Here is a 22,258-nt window from a genome sequence, read left to right as displayed (position 1 = left end):
TCCCTGGAGGCCGACTACACCATCATGCGTGGCACTGGGGAGGGGGGCTCGAGGGAACACAGGGCACCGGAGTGATTCTGGATGGGCTTCTGACCTGGGGACAATTTAAACAGCATTACAACCAACATTTTGGTTTTCTTGGGGATTCTATAGGCCAGGTACAAAGCAGAAAGTGCATAGAAGATGTGATCCACTTTGCCTGGGAAGAGAAACTCTTTCTTCTGGCTGATGAGGTAAGAGTGTCCCCACTCAGAGGGGATGGGCACTAGCTTTCTCTTCTAGAGGGAGGTACCCAGCCGCCGTTGTTCTGCAGCCAGAGAGCTGTCTTGGTGTTGGAGGAATGATTCTGGCCTAGGGTGAGGATGTTCAGTGTTACAACTCGTGAGACTGTGACCTAGATTACCCCTTTATTGGTTTGTACTCTTGGTTGTAAATTTCAGAAATTCAGCCCAAATCACTTAAGTTCCAAAAGAAAAAGGAAAAAGGAAAAATGCTGGTGGGGTCACAGGTGTGCAGCTGAATCCAGGGGCTTGGACTTTATCTTTCAGGTCCTCTTTCCCTTTTCCACCCCTCTGTGTTGGCCTCATACACAGGCCTGTTATCTTCCCAGCCTAGAGATTCCCAGCCTAGAAAGAGGGCTTTTGGCCCTGGTGGTTCCAGCAAGTCTCAGAATTGAGCCTTATTGGTTCAGCCTGAGTCTCACGCCCATTGCTGAACCAATCACTGTGATGTAGGGGTTCCAGTATGCAGATTGACCAGGCCCAGAGCCTAGGGTGGGCCATCTGCTTTCTTTTCCCAAACCTCCAGATAGAGAACCAAGGAGGGTTATTCCTTGAGGGCCAGCTGAGGGGCTCCTATCCAACAAGGGAGGGTGGGTTCCCAGTGGCAGAAATGACTGACACCCACTCCTCATAAAGCTGTAGTTCTATGCCTCCCAGCGCTTCTGTATCTACTGTCTCATTTAATTCGCTTACATCTTAGGAAGGGATCTTAACCCCATACCTGTTGCTTCTTGAACTACAGTTCTGGAACCAAAATCAGCTCATTCTTTTTCTGCTTTGAAAAGAAACTGAGGTTCCATCAAATCCTCTTTTTGTTTCTTCTTCATTTCTGCATGGTTTCCGGTGAGCTGCAGCTTCTAGCCTGCTGCCTTCATTTCTTTGCTCCTTGTCACCCCCCCCAACACACGCCGCACATACAAATGCAGACACACACACACGCATACACACACAGACATACACACAGACATATACGTACGTACATACAGACACACATGCATACACAGACACGCACATACATACACAGACACATACATACACACACAGCTCACCCATCAAATTGTTGCCTTAATAGTAGATGGGCGTGACATCTTCATTTCTAAAGGAGAGAGAAGGCAGCAGAGAGACCCATGGTTTTCCTCATGACCTGGTACACAGAACTTCCCTCTGGGTCTGGGAAGAGGAGGATGAGGAGGACAGGGCCTGGCTTGGCGATGGAGCCAGCTTGACCCTCCGACTGATCCCCAGGGCCCCAGAAAGGCTCAGTTTCTCTGATCTCCAAAACAGATGGGGAATTAACCTCAAAGGCCAGGGTGGGTGTCTGCCAGCTGTGAGTGCTGGACTCTGGGGACTGGAAAGAACCAAACAGGTGTAGGTGCTGCTCTGGCAGGGAAAAGTGGGCGGAAGAACACAATGATTCCACTCTGGGGGGTTAAGTGTTGCAAAGGAAACCCAACAGGGTTAGCTCTTCAAATAGGAGATCAGAGGAAAGGGGCACTAATGCCGTCGTCACAGTGTTGGTAAAGCAAGGAAGCACCGTGCTTTAGGGGGAGAGTCTGCTTGGGAGGATGGGCGTCTCGGCGCCATCACTGGTCAGATGGGGTGGAAGGGAAGTCTGAGGATTGGGCGGGGATGAGTGTGAGAGAAATCAAGTGAGCTCCTGAGCTGTCTCAGCGTCCAGCCTGAGGCCTTGCCTCCTTGCTTATTCTAGAAAGTTCCTTCAGGCACACTTGGCTCATCCCTGGAAGTGGCACAGGAGGCTGGGCCTCATGGCCTACAGCACCTGTGCCCTCCCTTGCCTTGGCCACACTGGGCAGCAGCCTCTTTGAGGGCCCTTTGGTGACCGTCCCTGCCGTGCCCCCGCAGGTGTACCAGGACAACGTGTACTCTCCAGATTGCAGATTCCACTCCTTCAAGAAGGTGCTGTACGAGATGGGGCCCGAGTACTCCAGCAACGTGGAGCTCGCCTCCTTCCACTCCACCTCCAAGGGCTACATGGGCGAGTACGTGGGCCTCCCTTCCCTCCCGCCACTGCTGGGCCCACCAGATCCTCACGCTGCCGGCTCCTCTGCCCTGCGCCGTGGTCTACTCACTTGGATGGAGAGAAGGCTGCCCTTATCTGTTGTTTCTGCATCTCCCCAGCGGGAGAGCCATGGTGTGAGAACAGCCCTGGTGCGGGGCTCAAATAAGGACGTGCTCAGACAACGGACAAATGATGGAGTGGAAACAGGACTACATGGCAGCTTGTGACACCTGGTGTTTTCTCTGTCACTGTTGTTCTGAGGTTGACTGATGTCTGAGGGGTCAGGGAGGGCGGATGCTGTTAGGCTGATGGGCCGTGCTCTGGATGCAGGGCTGCCTTAGGCACTGCGTGACCTCAGAGGCTAAAGGTCAGCTGTAATCCTGTGTCTGTTCATTCAGCTAATATTTACTGAGCACTTACGATGAGTCCGGCACTGATCTCAGTGCGGGGGATGCCACAGCGAACACCCTCCTGCCAGCACAAAGCATGGGTTCTAGTGAGGTGAGAGAGCTGTAGGCAAATGAGTAAATCGTGCATCCAACGGAGAACAGTCATTAGGAGAGAGGTAGGGGTGGGGTCGAAGGCTGAAGTGGTGCAGCCTCAATGAGGAGTTGGCTTCTGAGTTAAACACCGAAGGAGTGTGGTGGGGAACTGTGCAGATATCTGGGGGAAGAGCATTGCAGGCAGCGGGAGCAGCCTGGGCAAAGACCCTGTGGTAGCAGCACACCTGCCGTGTTGGTGGAACACACCTGCCATGTTGGCAGAACAGCCAGGAGCTGGAAAGGAGGGGTGAGGGGGCAGTGGCAGAAGTGGAGACCTGAGAACCATAGGAGGCCGGGTCACCTGGGCCACTTTGGTGATCGTATTTTTCACCTGTGCTCAGCATGAGATGGGAGCTTTTAGAGGGAGTGTGGCCTTGCTTAGCTGGTGTATTACTCCTTCTGGCTGCTGTGTGGTAGGGGTTGGGGTACAGATGGAGACAGAGGCCAGGAGGCTGTTATAGTCTCACAGGTGAGATATTGTGCACCAGGCAGAGATAGGGAGAGATCCTGGATGTATTTGAAGGTGGAGTTGATAGGAGTTGTGGATGGAAAAGGCAGGTGTGGGAGAGAAGAGTCAAGGATGAATCCTGGCCAGGTGCGGTGGCTCACATCTGTGATCCAAGAACTTTGGGAGGCCGAGGTGGGAGGATCACTCAAGGCCAGGAGTTTGAGACTGCGGGAGCTGTGATTACGCCACTGCACGATGAATCCTTAGTTGTTTGTTCAAACAACGGGAAGGATGGTGTTGCAGTCAACAGATGAGGAAGGCTGAGGGTGAAGCAGGTTTAGGGAGAAAGAGCAGGAGTTTGGTTTTGGACCTATTAATGTTAAATTTGCCAGCTTGGCGTCCAGTTGGAGAGAGATGTGTAAGTATCCAGGCAAGCTGACATCTGGTGGGTGGTTTAAGTTTGGGAGATGTCTGGGTGTGAATTGTAAGATTGTTGGAGCTCTGAGCCTGGACATGTCTCATACTCACATGGAGTGAGGCCTGGGCCTGGGCCCCTACTGCTGGGAGGTTAGGGGAAAGAGCAGGAAGCCACAGAGACTGAGGAGAGACCAGTGGGTTTGCAGCAAAGGGCATGCGTTCCCAACGTGGTGGGATCCTATTCTGTGCCAGGTGTCGGCATGGGGAGGGCTCTTGGTTGTTAGGCTGGAACAGTGTAAGCGTGAAGCTCAAAGGAATACTTCCGCCAGGTCAAGGGAGCAGCCCCCTTGGGATGGCTGCGAAACTGTTCTTGGGCTTCTTTGGTCTGGGCGCAGGCTAACGTAGACTGGTCTTTCTGGTCTACACTGTAGCAGTCCTGGCACCTTCTTCACTTCCTTTTGCTCTGTAGCTCTTTTCCTAAACAAATCTGTTCTCGGTGAACTCAGTTTTCAAACTCAAGCGTGTTTACTACACACTTATGCACTGCCCCATCTCAGTTATTGATTATGCTACCAGTCAGTGCCCTGATGTTGGGGTCCTGAGTCGTGTCCCGTGTTCTCAGATCTGGATGAATTAGGGTCTGACTGCTTTACTCATTTTGATTCTCTGCTCATCAGCAGAGGATTAAGCAGAAAGTTCTTTCTTTCCATTTTTGTTACGGGACACTTTTCTGAGATGTTAGAATTTATCTTCCCACCTTGGAATGTCCAGTCAAGGGATCAGATGGGAATCTTTGCCGGTTTTGTTCAGCAGTGTGATCCCAAAAGCATGTTTTTTTTAGTTTTTTGTTTTGTTGAGATGTAGTCTTACTCTGGAGCCCAGGCTGGAGTGCCGTGGTGCGATCTCAGGTCACTGCAACCTCTGCCTCCTCCCGATCTTGGTTCAAGCAGTTCTTCTGCCTCAGCCTCCCGCGTAGCTGGGATTACAGGCATGTGCCACCATGCCAGGCTAATTTTTTTATATTTTTAGTAGAGACGGGGTTTCACCATGTTGGCCAGGCTGGTCTTGAACACCTGACCTCAAGTGATCTGCCCACCTTGGCCTCCGAAAATGCTGTGATTACAGGGGTGAGCCACCGCACCTGGCCCCCCAAAAAACATGTTACTAAGCATCTCATCGTGTCAGGTACTCTGAGGCTGGGGGTGGGGGATGCATGGAAGAAGGTGACCAGGTTCCTGCCTCCAGGCACCTGCGTTCCTGTGGTAGTTAGTGTGAACGTTTGCAGCCACACACTGGAGAAGAAGATGTATGTTGCTGATTTGGTTTAGAAAGGTTTTTTGTTTTGTTTTGTTTTTTTGTTTTTAACTCATTACATGTCCTCAGCTTATTTTCATATGATTTGAGTGTATCATTGAGGATTCTTTTGGCTATAAATTACAGAAACTTGTCATGGTGACTCATACCTGTAATCCCAGCACTTTGGGAAGCTGAGGCGGGAGGATCGCTTGAGGCCAGGAGTTCAAGACCAGACTGAGCAACATAGCAAAACCCTATCTCTACATACATAAAAAGTAAAAAAATGAGCCATATGTGGTGGCACACACCTGTAGTCCCAGCTATTTGGGAGGCCGAGGTGGGACTATTGCTTGAGCCTAGGTGCTTGAGGCTGCAGTGAGCTATGATCATCCCACTACCCTCCAGCCTGGGTGACAGGAAAAGGTTCTGTCTCTTAAAAAAAATAGGAATTTGTACACAATCATCACTATTGTTCACCTTCCATTGGCAAGAACTCAACCACACCTGACCATTAGGTGTTGGGTGTGGGGATGCTTTCGATTCTGGCTGTCCAAATGGCACTTTGTTGAGGTCTTTCTGTAACTGGTGGTCCTCTCCCTCTCTTCGGCCCTCTAGGTGTGGTTACAGAGGAGGCTACATGGAGGTGATCAACCTGCACCCTGAGATCAAGGGCCAGCTGGTGAAGCTGCTCTCAGTGCGCCTGTGCCCCCCAGTGTCCGGGCAGGCCGCCATGGACATCGTCGTGAATCCCCCGGTGGCAGGAGAGGAGTCCTTTGAGCAATTCAGCCGCGTGAGTCCACTGTGATGCGTCCACATCCCTGCAGCCGGGGTCACGAGAGTTCCTGCTGGGCCAGTGGCTGGCCTGTCTCCAGATGGCCAGACGGCAGCCTCCTGGGGGTGTGGCCTGCAGGGGCATGCATGGCTCCTCGGAGCCTAAACCACCCCCTTGAGTTGAAGTCCAGAGGTACAGCTGGGCATTGTTTGGAAGTAGGAGAACTGAGAGTGTGTGTGGGCAGGTGAACCCTTCCTCTTCCTCACAGCGAGTGTCGAGGAGGGAAGGGCGTTGTTTCCCAATAACACACTGGGGGGACTCATGAAACTGAAAAGAAGATGAGGAGGTGGTGGGGCGCAGCATGGATCCCAGGCCCCCGCCTGCCTCTGCTAAGCCGTGTTCTCACAGCTTGACAGAGTCCTCCAGCTCTGACCAGCTTTGATCCGTTGAAACAAAGGAATTTATGGGTCAGGTAACCTAGAAGTCAACTCCCAACTGGTCCAGGCTCACCTCTTTTTTAAAAAATTGTGGTAAAATGCACATAAAGTCGACCTTTTTAACGTTTGTAAAGTACTCCGTTCTCTGGCATTCAGGACATTCACACTGTTGTGCGGCCATTACCACCATCCATCTCCAGAGCTGTTCCATGATCCCACACTGAGCTCTGCCTGTTACCCACTAATACCCCACCCTGCCCTTCCCTTAGCCCCAGCAGCCACCCTTCTACCCCCTTCTCTCTGCACTCACCTCCTCAAGATTCCTCATATAAATGGAGTCATGTTGGCCGGGAACAGTGAGTGGTTCACGCCTGTAATCCCAGCACTTTGGGAGGTTGTGGCCTGTGGATCATCTGAGGTCAGGAGTTGGAGACCAGCCTGGCCAACATGGTCAAACCTCATATCTACTAAAAATACAAAAATCAGCTGGGGATGGTACATGCCTGTTATCCCAACTACTCGGGAGGCTGAGGCAGGAGAATCACTTGAACCCGGGAGGCGGAGGTTGCAGTGGGCCGGGATTGCGCCATGGCACTCCAGCCTGGGTGACAAAGCGAGACTCCGTCTAAAAAAAAAGCAGAGTCATGTCTTATTTGTCTTTTTGTGGCTGGCTTATTTTCCTAATCGTGATGTCCTCCAGGTCCATCTGTGTTGTGGCCCGTGTCATGATGCCAGGCTGAACCATGCTCCCCACGCGGACAGGCCACATAGTGCTTATGCCTCCACCTGCAGCCCACACCTTCCATGCCACTTGGCCAGCGGCACCTGTGGAAGCCCTGGACAGCGACTCTGCTCCAGCCGTGGACACACGCCCAGCTCAGGCCCAGTCACTGATCCTGACTTGCTCTGCCTGGGTCCTGGGCTGCATGCACACCACACAGACAGAGGGTGGGGCGTACTGGCCCCCAGATGCATTGGTGGGGCCTATCTGCAGAAGAATGGGCATGTGTCCTAGAAGAATGTTCTGAGGAATTCCCTCCAGAGCCGAGTCCATACAGACTGACAGGCAACAACTGGGTTTTCTCATTTTCTGGAAGGACGTCCTGGTACGAGAATAGAACCCATGACACAGGCTGCCGGGCTCTACCCTTTGGCCTAGAACTCCCTGGTGTCTGTGTGCCCCACACCCCAGGGCATGTGGCAGCATCCCAGGGTGAGCGCTGTGGAAGAATTCCTGCCGGGAGGCCCAGCCACCTCCCTGTTTTGCTGTGCTCGGGCTCATGCAAGCTCTTCTTTGGTTAGTCTGTCTGATACCCCAGTGTCGAAGGAACAAACCACCCCACCCACTCCGTCTGTGTGGTGTGCATGGGGCATGTGACCCAGGCAGAGCAAATCCGAGTCAGCGCCTGGGTCAGAGGGGACATACATTCAAAGCTGGAGCAAAGTCATCATCCAGGATTTCTGCAAGTGCTGCAGGAAAGATCAGTGACTGGAGTGAATCTTTATCCAGAGATACTGACTGCTGTGCTGTTTCTATCTCTCATCAGGAGAAGGAGTCGGTCCTGGGTAATCTGGCCAAAAAAGCAAAGCTGACAGAAGACCTGTTTAACCAAGTCCCAGGAATTCACTGCAACCCCTTGCAGGGTGCCATGTACGCCTTCCCTCGGATCTTCATTCCTGTCAAAGCTGTGGAGGCTGCTCAGGTCTGGGGCATGGGCCGGGCTGGCTCTCTCTTACCAGGTTCACCTGAGACGCTGGGCTGGGGGCCCCTGCTTATTTGGGGAGCAGAAGTGCTGGCCCTGGAGGCTCTGAACTGTATGCACCTTTCGACCAGATGGTGTTGACCATGTAAAGATGACAGGTTCTCAGAGGCCCAGGCATGGGCTCTGATGATGGGCAAACATGAGGTGGGCCCCAGGAGAGAGGAGCTGATCTGGACTCTTGTCAGTGCTGCTGCTCCCAGGGGAGGTGCCCGGGTGAGATGCCTGCGGGGGAAGCAGCAGGAGCTGCCACCTCCACCCAGCCACTGCATCCTGGAGCAGGATTTCCCAGGCTTCAGTGTGTGTACCCATCACCTAGGGCCTGTTTTTGTTTTTTGTTTTTTGTTTTTCCTTTTCGTGGAGAATGGGGTCTTGCTATATTGCCTAGGCAGGTCTCAAACTCCTGGGCTCAAGCTATTCTCCTTCCTGTGCCTCCCTAAGAGTTGAGATTACAGGCTTGAGCCACTGTGCCTGGCTTATTTGTTTTGTTTTAATTACATTCTTATACAGAGAGATGGGGTCTTACTTTGTCACCCCAGGGCTGGCCTCAAACTCCTGGGCCTCAAGGGAACCTCCCACCTCAGCCTCCCAAAGTGCTGGGATTGCAGGCATGAGCCACTGTGCCTAGCTTGTTTTTTTTGTTTTTTTCTTAAAGGGTCTTATGTCTGCAAGGGACCTAAGAGTCTGTGGTTCCACCAAGTTCTCAGGTGCCACAGACCCCACTTGGAGGCTCCCAGGGAGCGCAGTTTCTGCAGGTGGCGTCCTCACCCACCCCCAAGCCTCCTGAACACCTTGTTAAACACCCAAGTCTAGGCCCCACCCTAGACCTACAGAATCAGAATTCCTAGTGTTAGGCTGGGTGCAGTGGCTCACACCTGTGGTCCCAGCACTTCGGGAGGTTGAAGTGGGAGGATCATTTGAGCCCAGGAGTTTGAGACCAGCCTGGGCAACATGGTGAAACCCTCTCTACAAAAAATTTAAAAATTAGCTGGGTGGTGCAGGCCTGTGGTCCCAGCTGCCTGGGAGGCTGAGGTGGGAGGATTGCCTGAGCCTGGGAGGTTGAGGCTACAGTGAGCTATGATCATGCTACTGCACTCCAGCCTGGGCGAGAGCAAGACCTCTTAAGTTTTTAAAAAATCCGTGGGCCAGGTATGGTGGCTTATGCCTGTAATCCCAGCACTTTGGGAGGCCAAGGTAGGTGGATCACCTGAAATCAGGAGTTCGAGACCAGCTTGGCCAACATGGGTTGGCCAAGTAGAGATGGGTAAAACCCCCATCTCTACTAAAAATATAAAAAAAATTAGCCGGGCATGGTGGCCTGCAGTGTAATCCTAGCTATTCCAGAGGCTGAGGCAGGGAGAATCGCTTAAATCCAGGAGCCAGAGGTTGCAGTGAGCCGAGATCACGCCATTGCACTCCAGCCTGGGTGACAGAGTGAGACTCAGTCTCAAAAAAAAAAAAATTCCTGCTGTAGTCTGGATGCGCGGTGGCTCACATCTGTAATCCCAGCATTTTGGGAGGCTGAGGCAGGCAGATCACTTGAGGTCAGGAGTTCGAGACCAGCCTGGCCAACATAGCGAAGCCCTGTCTCTACTAAAAATACAAAACTTAGCTGGGCGTGGTGGCGCATGGCGTGCCTGTAATTCCAACTACGCAGGAGGCTGAGGCAGGAGAATTGCTTGAACCCAGGAGGCAGAGGTTGTAGTGAGCCAAGATTGTACCACTGCACTTCCAGCCTGGGCAACAGAGGGAGACTCTGTCTAAAAAAATAAATAAATAAAAATAAAAATAAAGAATTCCTGGTGATAGAACCTGAGAATCTGTAGTTAACAGGCTCCCTGCGTGGTCATGCAAACCAGTGTGTGGAAAGCAGTGTTGAGACTGCCTCAGAGAAGCTTGTTCCATGAAAATTGCGTGCAGACCCCAGGGCCCCATTTTCAGAGAATTATGCGGCTTGACCTGCAGGAAGCCACCACTGATGCCTGTTGAGTGGCTGCCTGGGGATGGGCACTCCCCGATGACGGGCAGGAGCACCGCTACACCTGGCTGTCCTGCAGTAGTTTTCAGGTGTCTGTGCCTGGCACCGGCCACCAGCAGTATCCCAGCGTCTGGCCCTGGTCCTCTAGGAGTGGAAGGGGAGAAGGGCACTGCCGTGGGAGAGAGACCTGCCATTTAGATTACATTTGGCTATAAAGGTTGAATGGTGTGTTTGCAAAGCCAGGAATGATCTCGAGCTCTGTCTGCTCCCATAGGCCCATCAAATGGCTCCAGACATGTTCTACTGCATGAAGCTCCTGGAGGAGACTGGCATCTGCGTTGTGCCCGGCAGTGGCTTTGGGCAGAGGGAAGGCACTTACCACTTCAGGTACGACTTCGTCTCCGCACCAGGGGCTGGTCCGGGGCTTGTCCAGGGAAACGTGGGCTTCTTGACATGGAGCAGAGGACTACTACGGAGAGAGACGTGCGGAGACCCTGTCCCCCCTCGAGTCACCCCGCTCTGTCCTGCTGCAGAGCCAAGCTCAGACCCTGCCCAGGGAGTAAGAAAAACTGGGTGGTTGTCTGCTCAGGGTCGTATTTCCTGCAAGGTCTTCCTTGACTGTTCTGTCCCTCCCCTCCATCAGCTGTCCCATCGTCATCTGAAATGTTCCCAGTCGGGTGTTTTCTTATCTCGCTGTCCGTTTTCAACTCTGTGACGGCAGTACACAGCTGCCAGTGCCTGGAGTGGTGCTGGCACGTGCTCGGTAGCTCCTGGCGGCACCCTGGGCCGCAGCGCTGCCTGTGATCCCGGAACCTGCTGAGGACCTGCAGTGGAATTCGCTCCACTCACGCCCAGGGCGTACCCCGTTCTGGCCCTGCGTGGACGGGAATGCCAGTGCCCAGAGCGGAGCTGGCTGGAGCAGAGGTTTTCCACCGAGGCCAATTCTCTTCAGAACAGCATCTTCCCCGCACATGTTGCTCTCGGATGTCTCTTGCGGCAGATGCTAAAAAGAAGAAATGGCATGAGCTGTTAGCAACCGGAGCCAAGTCTTGACTTAGGCAAGGTCGTGGGTCGTGTCCCCTGGATGGACAAACCTTGTCTGGTTGGCCTTCCCACCCCTGGTCAGGCTCATCTCAGTGTTTGATGGCTCGGTCAGAAAGCGATTTGAGCAAGAAGGCTGCCGGGAAGGCCAGGGAGCATATTGGTGGACGAGAGGGAGGTGTTAGTTACTGTGGCAACTTGGGAATTCCTTTGGAGGCAGAGTTGTGACTGGAGGGTGTCTCACTGTCAGACTGACTGGAGATAAAAAAGGCCCCTCAGGTGGGAGTGAAATCTCTCTCTCAAACTCTAGGAAAGAGCAAGAGTCATGCTCTAGAGAAAGTTCTGTTCAGTGGTCAAAATATTCCAGAGCGCTGAATGCAGTGGCTCGCACACTTTGGGAGGCCGAATTCAGGATTGCTTGAGTCCAGGAGTTCAAGACCAGCCTGGGCAACATAGCAAAACCCTGTCTCTACAAAAAGTTGTTTAAAAACTAGCCAGGGATATTGGCATATGCCCGTAATCCTAACTACTCGGGAGACTGAGATGGGAGGATTGCCTGAGCCCAAGAGTTTGAGGTTGCAGTGCTATGATCACTCTATTGCATTCAAGCTGGGGCAGTAGAGTGAGACCCTGTCTCAGAAAAAAAAAAAAAAAATGTGACCGGGTGCAGTGGCTCATGCTTGTAATCCCAGCACTTTGGGAGGCCAAGGTGAGCAGATCATGAGGTCAGGAGTTCGAGACCAGCCTGGTCAACGTGGTGAAACCCCCGTCTCTACTAAAAATACAAAAATTAGCAGGGCATGGTGGCAGGTGCCTGTAATCCCAGCTACTCAGGAGGCTGAGGCAGGAGAATCGTTTCAACCTGGGAGGTGGATGTTGCAGTGAACCGAGATCATGCAATTGCACTCCAGCCTGGGCAACAAGAGTAAAACTCCATCTCAAAAAAAAAAAAAAAAGTGATGCAGACCTTCTGCAGTAACGGGTGGATATATCTTAGCCTAACTGCTGCTCCAGTTCATTGCTTTTGTTCACGTGTATTACTTGGGTGAAAAAACCAACATATGAATGAAGGGAAAAGTGGTCCAAGTTCTGGGCGCTGTCCGGTCTGGAGCTGTGGAAGCGGACCAGGCAGACCTCCCTCCTCCAATCCTAGAGGCAGTTGAGCTGCTGGATTCGTTCCTCTCCCATCTTGCAGAGCAGCCAGGCTGACACTGTTGTCTCTCCTGCCAGGATGACCATCCTCCCTCCAGTGGAGAAGCTGAAGACGGTGCTGCAGAAGGTGAAGGATTTCCACATCAACTTCCTGGAGAAGTACGCGTGAGGACGCCTGAGCCCCAGCGGGAGGCCCGTCCTCAGCTCTTCCTCCCAATGCCCACCAGGCTGAACTCGCCTCCCCTGTGACTCTGCCTTGGGCCTCGCAGAGGCCGCTGGTCACTTCATCATCATTTTGCCCCCGGAGACGTCTTTCTTTGTGCCTTGATGTTGACAGCGCCTCTCTTTTGAGCAGACAAGCATTCTATATGCAACCAGAGTAGAGGGGACCTGCTCAGCAGGTGTGGCCAGGGTTCTCTGAATCTGTTACTGTTTTTGCTTCTGGAAAGTTCATTTGGGGTTTACAACAACTAGGGTGTGTTGGGTGAGATGTTTAAGATCTGGAGAAATGAGCAGGTGTCGGGAAATGTGTGACTTAACCGTGGTGAGGGCTGGAAATCCAAACTCACCACCGTGATCTGTGAAATAAAGCCCTTAGCGGTGTGAAGCATCCGGTCCTTTGAACAGAAGGGCCTGGAAGGCCCCTGGGGCTGAGAGAGGGTCCACCCCGTGGCCTGGAGGCAGGCGGGGAGCACAGTAGCACGTGGACTGGTCAGGATGCTGCACTAGCTTGGGGTAGATGCTGGGGGCTGCGGCCACCGTCAGAGGGCCCCACGGTGAGGCATGGGGGTGAGCCAGGCTGCAGGAGGAACCGGCTCTCTGCTTCCCAGCAGCGCAGCCAGGCCTGAGAATTCTGTGCGCCCGGCTGGCTTTGGGAATGAGGGGTTCCCTTGAACATGTGTAGGCTGGAACCCCATCGGAGAGGTCTCTCTGAATTTCAGGGACACAAGGTGCAGCCCGGCAGTGTCCCAGTTCCGTGGAGAGTCCCACTGGAATGGTGTGGACCCATCCCGTGGGTGACCGGTGCCTGTTCTCCCGAGGCCCTGACCGAGCCTGTGTGCACATCGCCCCCTGCTGGCAGCAGCGGGGAAATGAGGGCTGGAAATGTCCTCCCCTCAAGGGCAATCGCCGGACCTGCAGAGCAGCCAAGGCCCTGTCCTTTCTTGAATGGCGAGCTGAATCTGGTCGGTTTCCTTGCTTTTAGGTGATAAAATTGCCTAGCAGCTTGGCTGCTGTGGAGGAGTCAGTGAGTCGTGATTGGAGGTTCATTGGCGTGCTTTCATGCAGAGTGTTGCCTTCACGTTAGTTTCCGGCTCCCCTCCCAGGCTGCAGACTCTGAACTGTGGCATCAGTCCTCTCCCAGGCCAGGAGGGTGCCATCCCCCAGCATGCGGCTTCCCTGCCATTAGCAACCCTGGGCGGGCCGACCACACTCGAGGCTGCGGTGCTATGGGCTTAGCCCTCGCCTCCCTTACTGGGAGCCTCCCCATCCTCCCTGCCTTCCCCAGTGGGAAGTTAGGGAAGCTCAGGAGCCTGGGACCCAGCATGTCCCAAAATGGGATTGGAGGAGCTGGAGAGAAAGCAGAAGAGGCCGAGGAGTGAGGCTTAGAGCAGTCTCTATGCTGTGATTTCCACACCGGGTCCGTGTAGAGGAAACAGTAGGAAACTCCAAACTGTCCTTACCCACCGACATCACAGCCCCTATGAAGAAAATAGCCACAATCTCAAATAACAAAAGGGAATGTTCTAAAACTTTTCCTTCCTTAAAAAACGGAAAAAATTGCGCTTGTGCTTGCTGTGTGGTATATAAACCAGGATGAGTCCCAGAGTGATGAGGTTTCTGGTGGAAAGGTTAAATCGTAGAAGCTAGTATATTTTTTATATTTTTGTAACAATTGCTTTTTTCATGGGGGAGGCTGGGTTAGTATTTATAGTCCTAACAAATCCAGTAATTTTTTATAAATCTCTTCAGATTATAAACAGCCCCTAAAACTTTACAATATTTGCACAATTTTTTAAAAGAGATTGTATACACTTGATTTGCTTTCAAAATAAATAAGGTCAGCTAGTTTAGGAGGTTAACGTTGGATAGGAATGCTGATCATGACAGGTTTGGTTTTCTACAGATTCTGTTCTGGTGCCTTTCCTGTCCGGGCACCACCTGAGAAAGTTGTTTGTCATTTGAGGTCGCACTTGGAGGTTACATCTGTGAAGTTTCTGTCATTGGTCCAGATCTGTGTGTGTAGCATCTGCTGAGGAAGCACGTGCTGGGCCGTGCCTCAGACAGCGCATCACTGCGCACCCAGAGGCTCGCCTGGCTGTTCCTGTTGTGGTGTGTGTGGAGTTTTGGGGAGGAACAGATGCAGATCAACTTGTGGCTGTTTTCCCATCTAGGTTCTCACAGGCATCTCCTGACAAAGGTACTTAACAATGGCTCTGCTGGAAATTTCTATAAATAAAATGTCCAAAATGGTGACTGTGTTTAACTTTCATTGTAGTTTGAATCTAAACATTGAGGACATTACTAACTTTACAGCTTCACTCTTTGTAATTTTTTGTTCCCAGCACGATAACGGGCATTTCCCCCAAACATGACAGAACTCCAGGCACAGCTTCTCAGCTTCCATGTCTTTTTTTTTTTTTTGGAGACCGAGTTTTACTCTGTTGCCCAGGGCCCAGGCTGGAGTGCAGTGGCGTGATTCTGGCTCACCGTAACCTCCGCCTCCCGGGTTCAGGCGATTCTCCTGCCTCAGCCTCCCGAGTAGCTGGGATTATGGGCGCATGCCGCCACACCCAGCTAATTTTGTATATTTAGTAGAGATGTGGTTTCACCATGTTAGCTAGGCTGATCTCGAACTCCCAGCCTCTGGTGATCTGCCTGCTTCAGCCTCCCAAAGTGCTGGGATTACAGGCGTGAGCCATCTCACCCGGCCTCCATGTTTTCTTAGGGCTTGATCCTAAGATGCCTGAGCTGTTATTTTGTTCACTTGTGGTGGAGAAACTTCATGGATTCTTTGAAATAGAATGTGATTAAAATGAACACAGACCGTGGCTCCCTGGTGGAAGAGAAGTAAGAACAAACAGCCTCTTCCCCAGGGCTGGGGAGGTGGGCGGGTGAGGGAGCACTGGAGGCTCATGGGAAAAGGGGGAATTGTCTATACGAGGGAGTTCATTCATTTCCCATATCGACGTTTGATTTTGATGTGTGATTTTGGAATTCAGGACTTTTTCTCAAAACTAAAATTTCTGTGTCTTCAACTAAAGAAAATTTGGTGGCCAGGTACAGTGGCTTATGCCTATAATCCCAGCACTTTGGGAGGCCACAGTGGGAGGATCGCTGGAGCCCAGGAATTCGAGACCAGCCTGGGCAACCAAGAAAGACACTATCTCTATAAAAATTCAAAAAATTAGCATGGTGGTGTGCACCTGTGGCCCTGTCTGCATGGGAGGCTGAGGCAGAAGGATCACTTGGGCCCAGTAGTTCGAGACCAGCCTGGGCATCATAGACCCTATCTCTACAAAAAAAAAAATTGAAAAAATTAGCCAGGTATGGGGCACACACCTGTAGTCCCAGCTCCTTGAGAGGCTGAGGTGGGAGGATCACTTGAGCCCAGGAGGTTGAGGCTTATAGTGAGCCATGATCACACCACTGCATGCTAGTCTGAGTGACATAGTGAGACCCAGTCTCTTTTTGAGATGGAGTCTTGTTGCCCAGGCTGGAGTGCAATGGCACATTATCGGCTCACAACCTCTGCCTCCCGGGTTCAAGTGATTCTTCTGCCTCAGCCTCCGAAGTAGCTGGGATTACAGGCGTGCACCACCATGCCTGGCTAACTTTGTATTTTTAGTAGAGACGGGGTTTCTCCATGTTGGTCAGACTGGTCTCGAACTCCTGACCTCAGGCGGTCCGCCCGCTGTGGCCTCCCGTAGTGTTGGGATTGCAGGCGTGAGCCACTGTGCCCGGCTGACCCAGTCTCTTAAAATATGGAAAATATAAAAGGAAATAATTACTTTAGTTGAAAGTGATAGAAATCCACTCAGAGTAGCATCAGCAGAAAGAGGAAGTATGGCCTCGTGCACCTGGGAAGGAAGCCTGTTTCGGTTTTCAAGTTCACTCTATTAAATGCAAAGTCTGTCTTGTCCAGCTCCACGTGGAAAAATCCCAAGGGAGGATCCTGATTGGCTGCCTGGGCCTGTGTGCCTTTCTCTGAGCCCGCCTCTGACCCATGAGAATAGGGAGCTTTGGGTGGCCTTGTTCACAGAGCAGGAGGAGGTGGAGCCCACTGGAGCCATAACATTGAAGAGGAGAAGCTGCTCCCCATAGGAAAGGGAGTTGGATGTGGTGCTGCCCCAGCAAAACCCATTTACCACAGGGCCTTTTCAGAGAGGGATGGAGGAGAGATAGGTGAGTTCAGGGTGGGTTGAGGGGCCGGGGGTGGTGGCTCACACCTGTAATCCCAGCACTTTGGGAGGCTGAGGTTGGAGGTTTGTTTGAGGCCAGGAGTTCAAAACCATCCTGGGCAACAGTGAGAACCCATCTCTACAAAAACTTTTTTAAAAAATACTACCCAGGCATGGTTGCACATGTCCGTGGTCCCAGCTACTCAGGAGGCCAAGGCCAGAGGATCGCTTGATGCCCAGGAGTTGAAGCCTGCAGGGAATCATGATGGCACCACTGCACGTCAACCTGAGCCACAGAGCAGGACCCAGTCTCTTTAAAAAATGTAGGGTGTTGCGGGGAGGAAGGAGGGATTGCATTGGGAGTTATACCTGATGTAAATGACGAGTTGATGGGTGCTGACGAGTTGATGGGTGCAGCACGCCAACATGGCACAAGTATACAAATGTAACAAACCTGCACGTTATGCACATGTACCCTAGAACTTTAATAATAAAAAAAAAAGTGGGGTGTTGGGGGCAGAGGTGGCAGTGAGCCAAGATTATGTCACTGCGCTCCAACCTGGGCAACTGAGCCAAACCTTGTCTCAAAAAAAAAAAAAAAAAAAAAAAAAAAAAAAAAGAATGTGGGTGATGCGTAGAAGGGAGGAGGGATGATGCTGTTTTCTACTGGTGGGCGCCTGCCCTCTTAGTGCTGTCTGCCGATATCCTGTCACTCTGCCCCCCAAGCCGGGAGAACTCCAAGAAGAAGGAAAATGAACCTTACTGCCAGCCATCCATCAGCTCTCTTCCTTAGGAGGCACAGGTCAGCTGGAGAGTCATATAGAGATTTTATTTTCCACTTTAAAAAAAGACATACTGACTTTTTGGTTCTCCTCTGTGTTTGGTTCTTCATCTGTGTTTGCTCTGAATGCAAATATTGGGGGCATCATTTAAACTCCTTTTGGAGATACTACATTTTAAAACTTTTTTTCTTTTTTTGAGACGGAGTCTCGCTCTGTCGCCCAGGCTGGAGTGCAGTGGCATGATCTTGGCTCACTGCAAGCTCTGCCTCCTGGGTTCACGCCATTCTCCTGCCTCAGCCTCCCCAGTAGCTGGGACTACTGGTGCCTGCCACCAGGCAGGCTAATTATTTTATATTTTTAGTAGAGACAGGGTTTCACCATGTTAGCCAGGATGGTCTCGCTCTCCCAACCTTGTGATCCACCCGTCTCAGCCTCCCAAAGTGCTGGGATTACAGGCGTGAGCCACCACGCCCCGCCAAAACTTTTAAAATGGATTCATACACAGTTTAATAAAAACATCAACTGTCTTCTTTAAAAAACTCAGGAGTTTGAGACCAGCCTGGCCAACATGGTGAAACCCGTCTCTACTAAAAATACAGAAAATCAGCTGGGCGTGGTGGCAGGTGCCTGTAATCCCAGCTACTCAGGAGGCTGAGGCAAGAGAGTTGCTTGAACCCGGGAGGCAGAGGTTGTAGTGAGCCGAGATCGCACCATTGCACTCCAGCCTGGGCGACAAGAGCAAAACTTCGTCTCAACAACAACAAAAATAAAAACCAATCCACTTAATACCTCTAATCCCAGCACTTCAGGATGCTGAGGCAGGTGGATTGCTTGAGCCCAGGGTTCAAGACCAGCCTGGGCAATATGGAAAAACCCTGTCTCTACAAAAATTAGGCATGGTGGCACATGTCTGTAGCCCCAGCTACTTGGAGACTCAGGTGGGAGGATCACTTGAGCCCCGGAGGTTGAGGCTGCAGTGAGTTGAGATCGTGCCATGGCTTTTAAGAGAGACCCTATCTCTTAAAAGCAAAAACAAAAAGCAAACCAGAGTCCCAGTAATGTTTAGAACAAAGTCAGACCATAAAAGGGTACATAACATAAAAGTGTGAAATTCTCAAAAAATATTTTATCAAAGTAAACATGTTTATATGGAAAAACCAGAAAAAGTCAAAGAAATGTGAAACCCACTGTGATCCTCTAACCAGAGTTAATCAAGTCTAACATTCTGGGAATATTTCTTTCCTGTTCTTTTCCTGAGAATATTTTTATGTAGTTGAAGGGAGTGCATAGTTCTGGGTCCTGTTTCCCCTTGAATGTTACAACATATTAATAAAAATGCCTGATGAAAAACAAAAAATAGCTGGGTGTAGTGGCAGGCTCCTGTAATACCAGCTAGTAGGGAGGATGAGGCAGAAGAATTGCTTTAACCTGGGAGGCAGAGGCTGCAATGAGCTGAGATCACGCCATTGCACTCCAGCCTGGGTGACAGAACAAAACTCCGTCTCAAAAAAAAAAAAAAAAAGCCTGGTGGGCAGTTTCTATGGCTGCCTCAGCCGTTCCATGGACGACTGTCATTTAGTTAATGGCACCTCCAGCATTTAGGTTGTATATAGTTCTTGGTTTCTAAAATAATACCGGCCAGGTGTGGTGGCTCGTGCCTGCAATCCCAGCACTTTGGGAGGCCGAGGCGGGTGGATCACGAGTTCAGGAGATCGAGACCATCCTGACTAACACAGTGAAACCCCGTCTCTACTATTTTTCTTTTTTTTTTTTTTTTGAGACGGAGTCTCGCTCTGTCGCCCAGGCTGGAGTGCAGTGGCCAGATCTCAGCTCACTGCAAGCTCCGCCTCCCGGGTTCACGCCATTCTCCTGCCTCAGCCTCCCGAGTTGGGACTACAGGCGCCCGCCACCTCACCCGGCTAGTTTTTTTTGTATTTTTTAGTAGAGACGGGGTTTCACCGGGTTAGCCAGGATGGTCTCGATTTCCTGACCTCGTGATCCGCCCGTCTCGGCCTCCCAAAGTGCTGGGATTACAGGCTTGAGCCACCGCGCCTGGCCCCGTCTCTACTATTAATACAAAAAATCAGCTGGCTGTGGTGACACACACCTGTAGTCCCAGCTACTCAGGACACTGAGGCAGGAGAATCGTTTGAACCTGGGAAGCTGAGGTTGCCAGAGCAAGATCGCGCCACTGCACTCCAGCCTGGGCGACAGAGTGAGACTCCGTCTCAGAAAATAATAATAAAATAATACCATATAAGGAACGTTCTTACATAAAGAGGGTATTTCTCTTTCCCACCCTTGTATTTAGGATCACTGCAGGCCATTCTTCGCAGTTCCATTGTTAGTGGTGGAAGGTGCCACCACGCCCAGCTAATTTTTGTATTTTTAGTAAAGACAGGGTTTTACTATATTGACCAAGATGGTCTCGATCTCTTGACCTCGTGATCCGTCCACCTTGGCCTCCCAAAGTGCTGGGATTACAGGCGTGAGCCACTGCGCCCAGCCCACCATTTTATCTCTTAATGCACGTGCCCGGGAAGTTGCTTCTGCCTGGTGCCTGCGTTCAATTAACACTTCAGTGCAACAGGTGTGGATCATCAGGAAATGGCCTCTCCCTGGCGTGGGCTCCCAGTTTATCCCTTTTAGAGAGGCAGTGTTATTACCTGACATTCCTAGTGGGTGGGAGAGAGCCCTCTGCTGCCCCCACTCAGCCCTAACTACCTGTAACACCATGAACTCTTCCAGGCCGGTGTTCCCTACCAGAGCATGACACCTCTTCTTCACTATGGTCTGGGAGGCAGAACACCAAAGGGACTGTCCCAAGAGCAGCATCCAGGGTAGGTGGGCCATGGCGTGCACCTTGGCTCTAACCCTTACTAGCTGTAGGATCACTCAGTGTTAACACTGTAAAACGGGGCTAACACCCACTCATTGGGTAATAGAGTAAGTGTGAGTGACTGGGCATGTGGCTCATATCTGTAATCCCAGCACTTTACGAAGCTAAGGTGGGAGGATTGTTTGAGTCCAGGAGTTTGAGGCCAACCTGGGTAACATAGTGAGACCCATAGTGTATTATTTCCAAAAAATACAAAAATTATCCAGGCGTGGTGGCACATGCCTATAGTCCCAGCTGCTTGGGAGGCTGAGGTGGGAGGATCCTGCACGCCGGGAAAGCAGAGGTTGCAGTGAGACAAGATGGCACCACTGCATGCACTCCAGTCTGGAGAACAGAGCAAGACTCTGTCTCAGCATAAAGAAACACAAATAGAATAAATATGAGAACTAAATGAGAGAAAAAAGTGTGTGTGTGTGTGTGTGTGTGTGTGTGACATAACTTAGTATAGTTCCTAGCAAGCAGATATGTTTGTTGAGCACTTTAGCTGATTATCTTTGGTTTAGAGCAGTGCTGATATAAGTGTTCAACATATGTTCAAATTGAAGGAAAAAATATGCCCTTAGTATGCCAAATACGTTGTGAAAATGGCCCTGGGCAGCTAGGGCCATTTCCCAAAATTTCCAACACACGAACGTATTCTGCTAGCCAGAGTGTCAGAGGCATTTGAAGCAGAGTGACTCTATCTTGAATAGGGACTGGGTAGAAGAAGGCTGAGACCTACTGGGCTGCATTCCCAGGAGGTGAGGCATTCTAAGTCACAGGATGAGATAGGAGGTTGGCACCTGGTACAGGACACAAAGACCCTGCTGATAAAACAGGATGCAGTAAAGAAGTGGCTAAGGGCCGAGCGCGGTGACTTACACCTGCAATCCTAGCACTTTGGGAGGCCGAGGCAGGCAGATCACTTGAGGTCAAGAGTTCGAAACCATCCTGGGCAACATGGTGAAACCCCATCTCTACTAAAAATACAAAAAAAAAAAAAAAAAAAAATTAGCCTGGCGTGGTGGCAGGCGCCTGTAATCCCAGCTACTCAGGAGGCTGAGGCAGGAGAATCACTTGAACTGGGAGGCGGAGCTTGCAGTGAGCCAAGGTCGCGCCACTTCACTCTAGTCTGGGTGATGGAGCAAGAGTCCGTCTAAAAAAAAAAAAAAAGAAAAGAAAAGTGGCTAAAACCCACCAAAACCAACATGGCCATGAAAGTGACTTCTGGTGGTCCTCACTGCTCATTATATGCTAGTTATAATGTATTAGCTTGCTAACACTCCCACCAGTGCCATGACAGTTACAAATGCCATGGCAACATCATGAAGTGACCCTATATAGTCTAAAAGGGGGAGCAACCCTCAGTTCTGGGAATTGCCACCCCTTTCCCAGAAAACTCTTGAATAATCCACCCCTTGTCTAGCATATAATCAAGAAATATTCATAAAACTAGCCAACCAGCAGCCCTGGGGCTGCTCTGACTGTGGAGCAGCCATTCTTTTATTTTTTACTTTCCTAATAAACTTGCTTTCACATCACTCTATGGATTCACCTTGAATTCTTTCTTGCAGGATAATCAAGAACCCTCTCTTGAGGCCTGGATCGGAACCTCTTTCTGGTAAGACAAGCACACAGGTTAGTTATTTTTTTATTTAGTTATTTAGTTCCTTTTTATTTTTTTGGAGACAGGGTCTTGCTCTGTCCCCCAGGCTGCAATCATAAGTCACTGCAGCCTTGGCCTCCTGGGCTCAAGTGACTCATCCACCTCAGACTTCTGAGTATCTGGGACTACAGGCTCATGTCACCATGCTTGGCTAAGTTTTAAATTTTTTGTAGAGACAGGGTGTCACCATGTTGCCCAGGCTAGTCTTGAACTCCTGGGCTCAAGCAGTCCTCCCACCTCCCACCTTGAATCCACTCATGCTAGGATTCAAGCATGAGCCATCTTGCCTGGTCTGCCTTTTTTTTTTTTTTTTGATCCATTACACTATAATTGCAAAAAACGTGTTCTCAAATTGAACCTACTGGCCATACGCAGTGGCTCATGCCTG

General features: G+C 51.0%; 1 protein-coding gene across 2 annotated transcripts in view; it reads left to right on the top strand.

Moving 5' to 3' along the window:
- Positions 1–14,619, top strand: part of GPT2 (glutamic--pyruvic transaminase 2) — a 48,228-nt gene extending 33,609 nt beyond the window's left edge. For both annotated transcript variants that reach the window (XM_050773423.1, XM_050773424.1), the window contains exons 6-11: positions 154–233; positions 2,145–2,281; positions 5,620–5,794; positions 7,761–7,916; positions 10,226–10,338; positions 12,223–14,619. In XM_050773423.1, the coding sequence (XP_050629380.1) occupies positions 154–233; positions 2,145–2,281; positions 5,620–5,794; positions 7,761–7,916; positions 10,226–10,338; positions 12,223–12,313 (752 nt within the window). In that variant the 3' untranslated portion in view covers positions 12,314–14,619. The remainder of the gene's footprint in view (positions 1–153; positions 234–2,144; positions 2,282–5,619; positions 5,795–7,760; positions 7,917–10,225; positions 10,339–12,222) is intronic.
- The last annotated feature ends 7,639 nt before the right edge of the window (positions 14,620–22,258 follow it).

Source organism: Macaca thibetana, chromosome 20, assembly GCF_024542745.1.
Source record: "Macaca thibetana thibetana isolate TM-01 chromosome 20, ASM2454274v1, whole genome shotgun sequence".
NCBI classification, from domain to species: domain Eukaryota; kingdom Metazoa; phylum Chordata; class Mammalia; order Primates; family Cercopithecidae; genus Macaca; species Macaca thibetana.
Note: the sequence above shows the minus strand (reverse complement) of the source record. Positions and strands in the feature narration are given on the sequence as shown.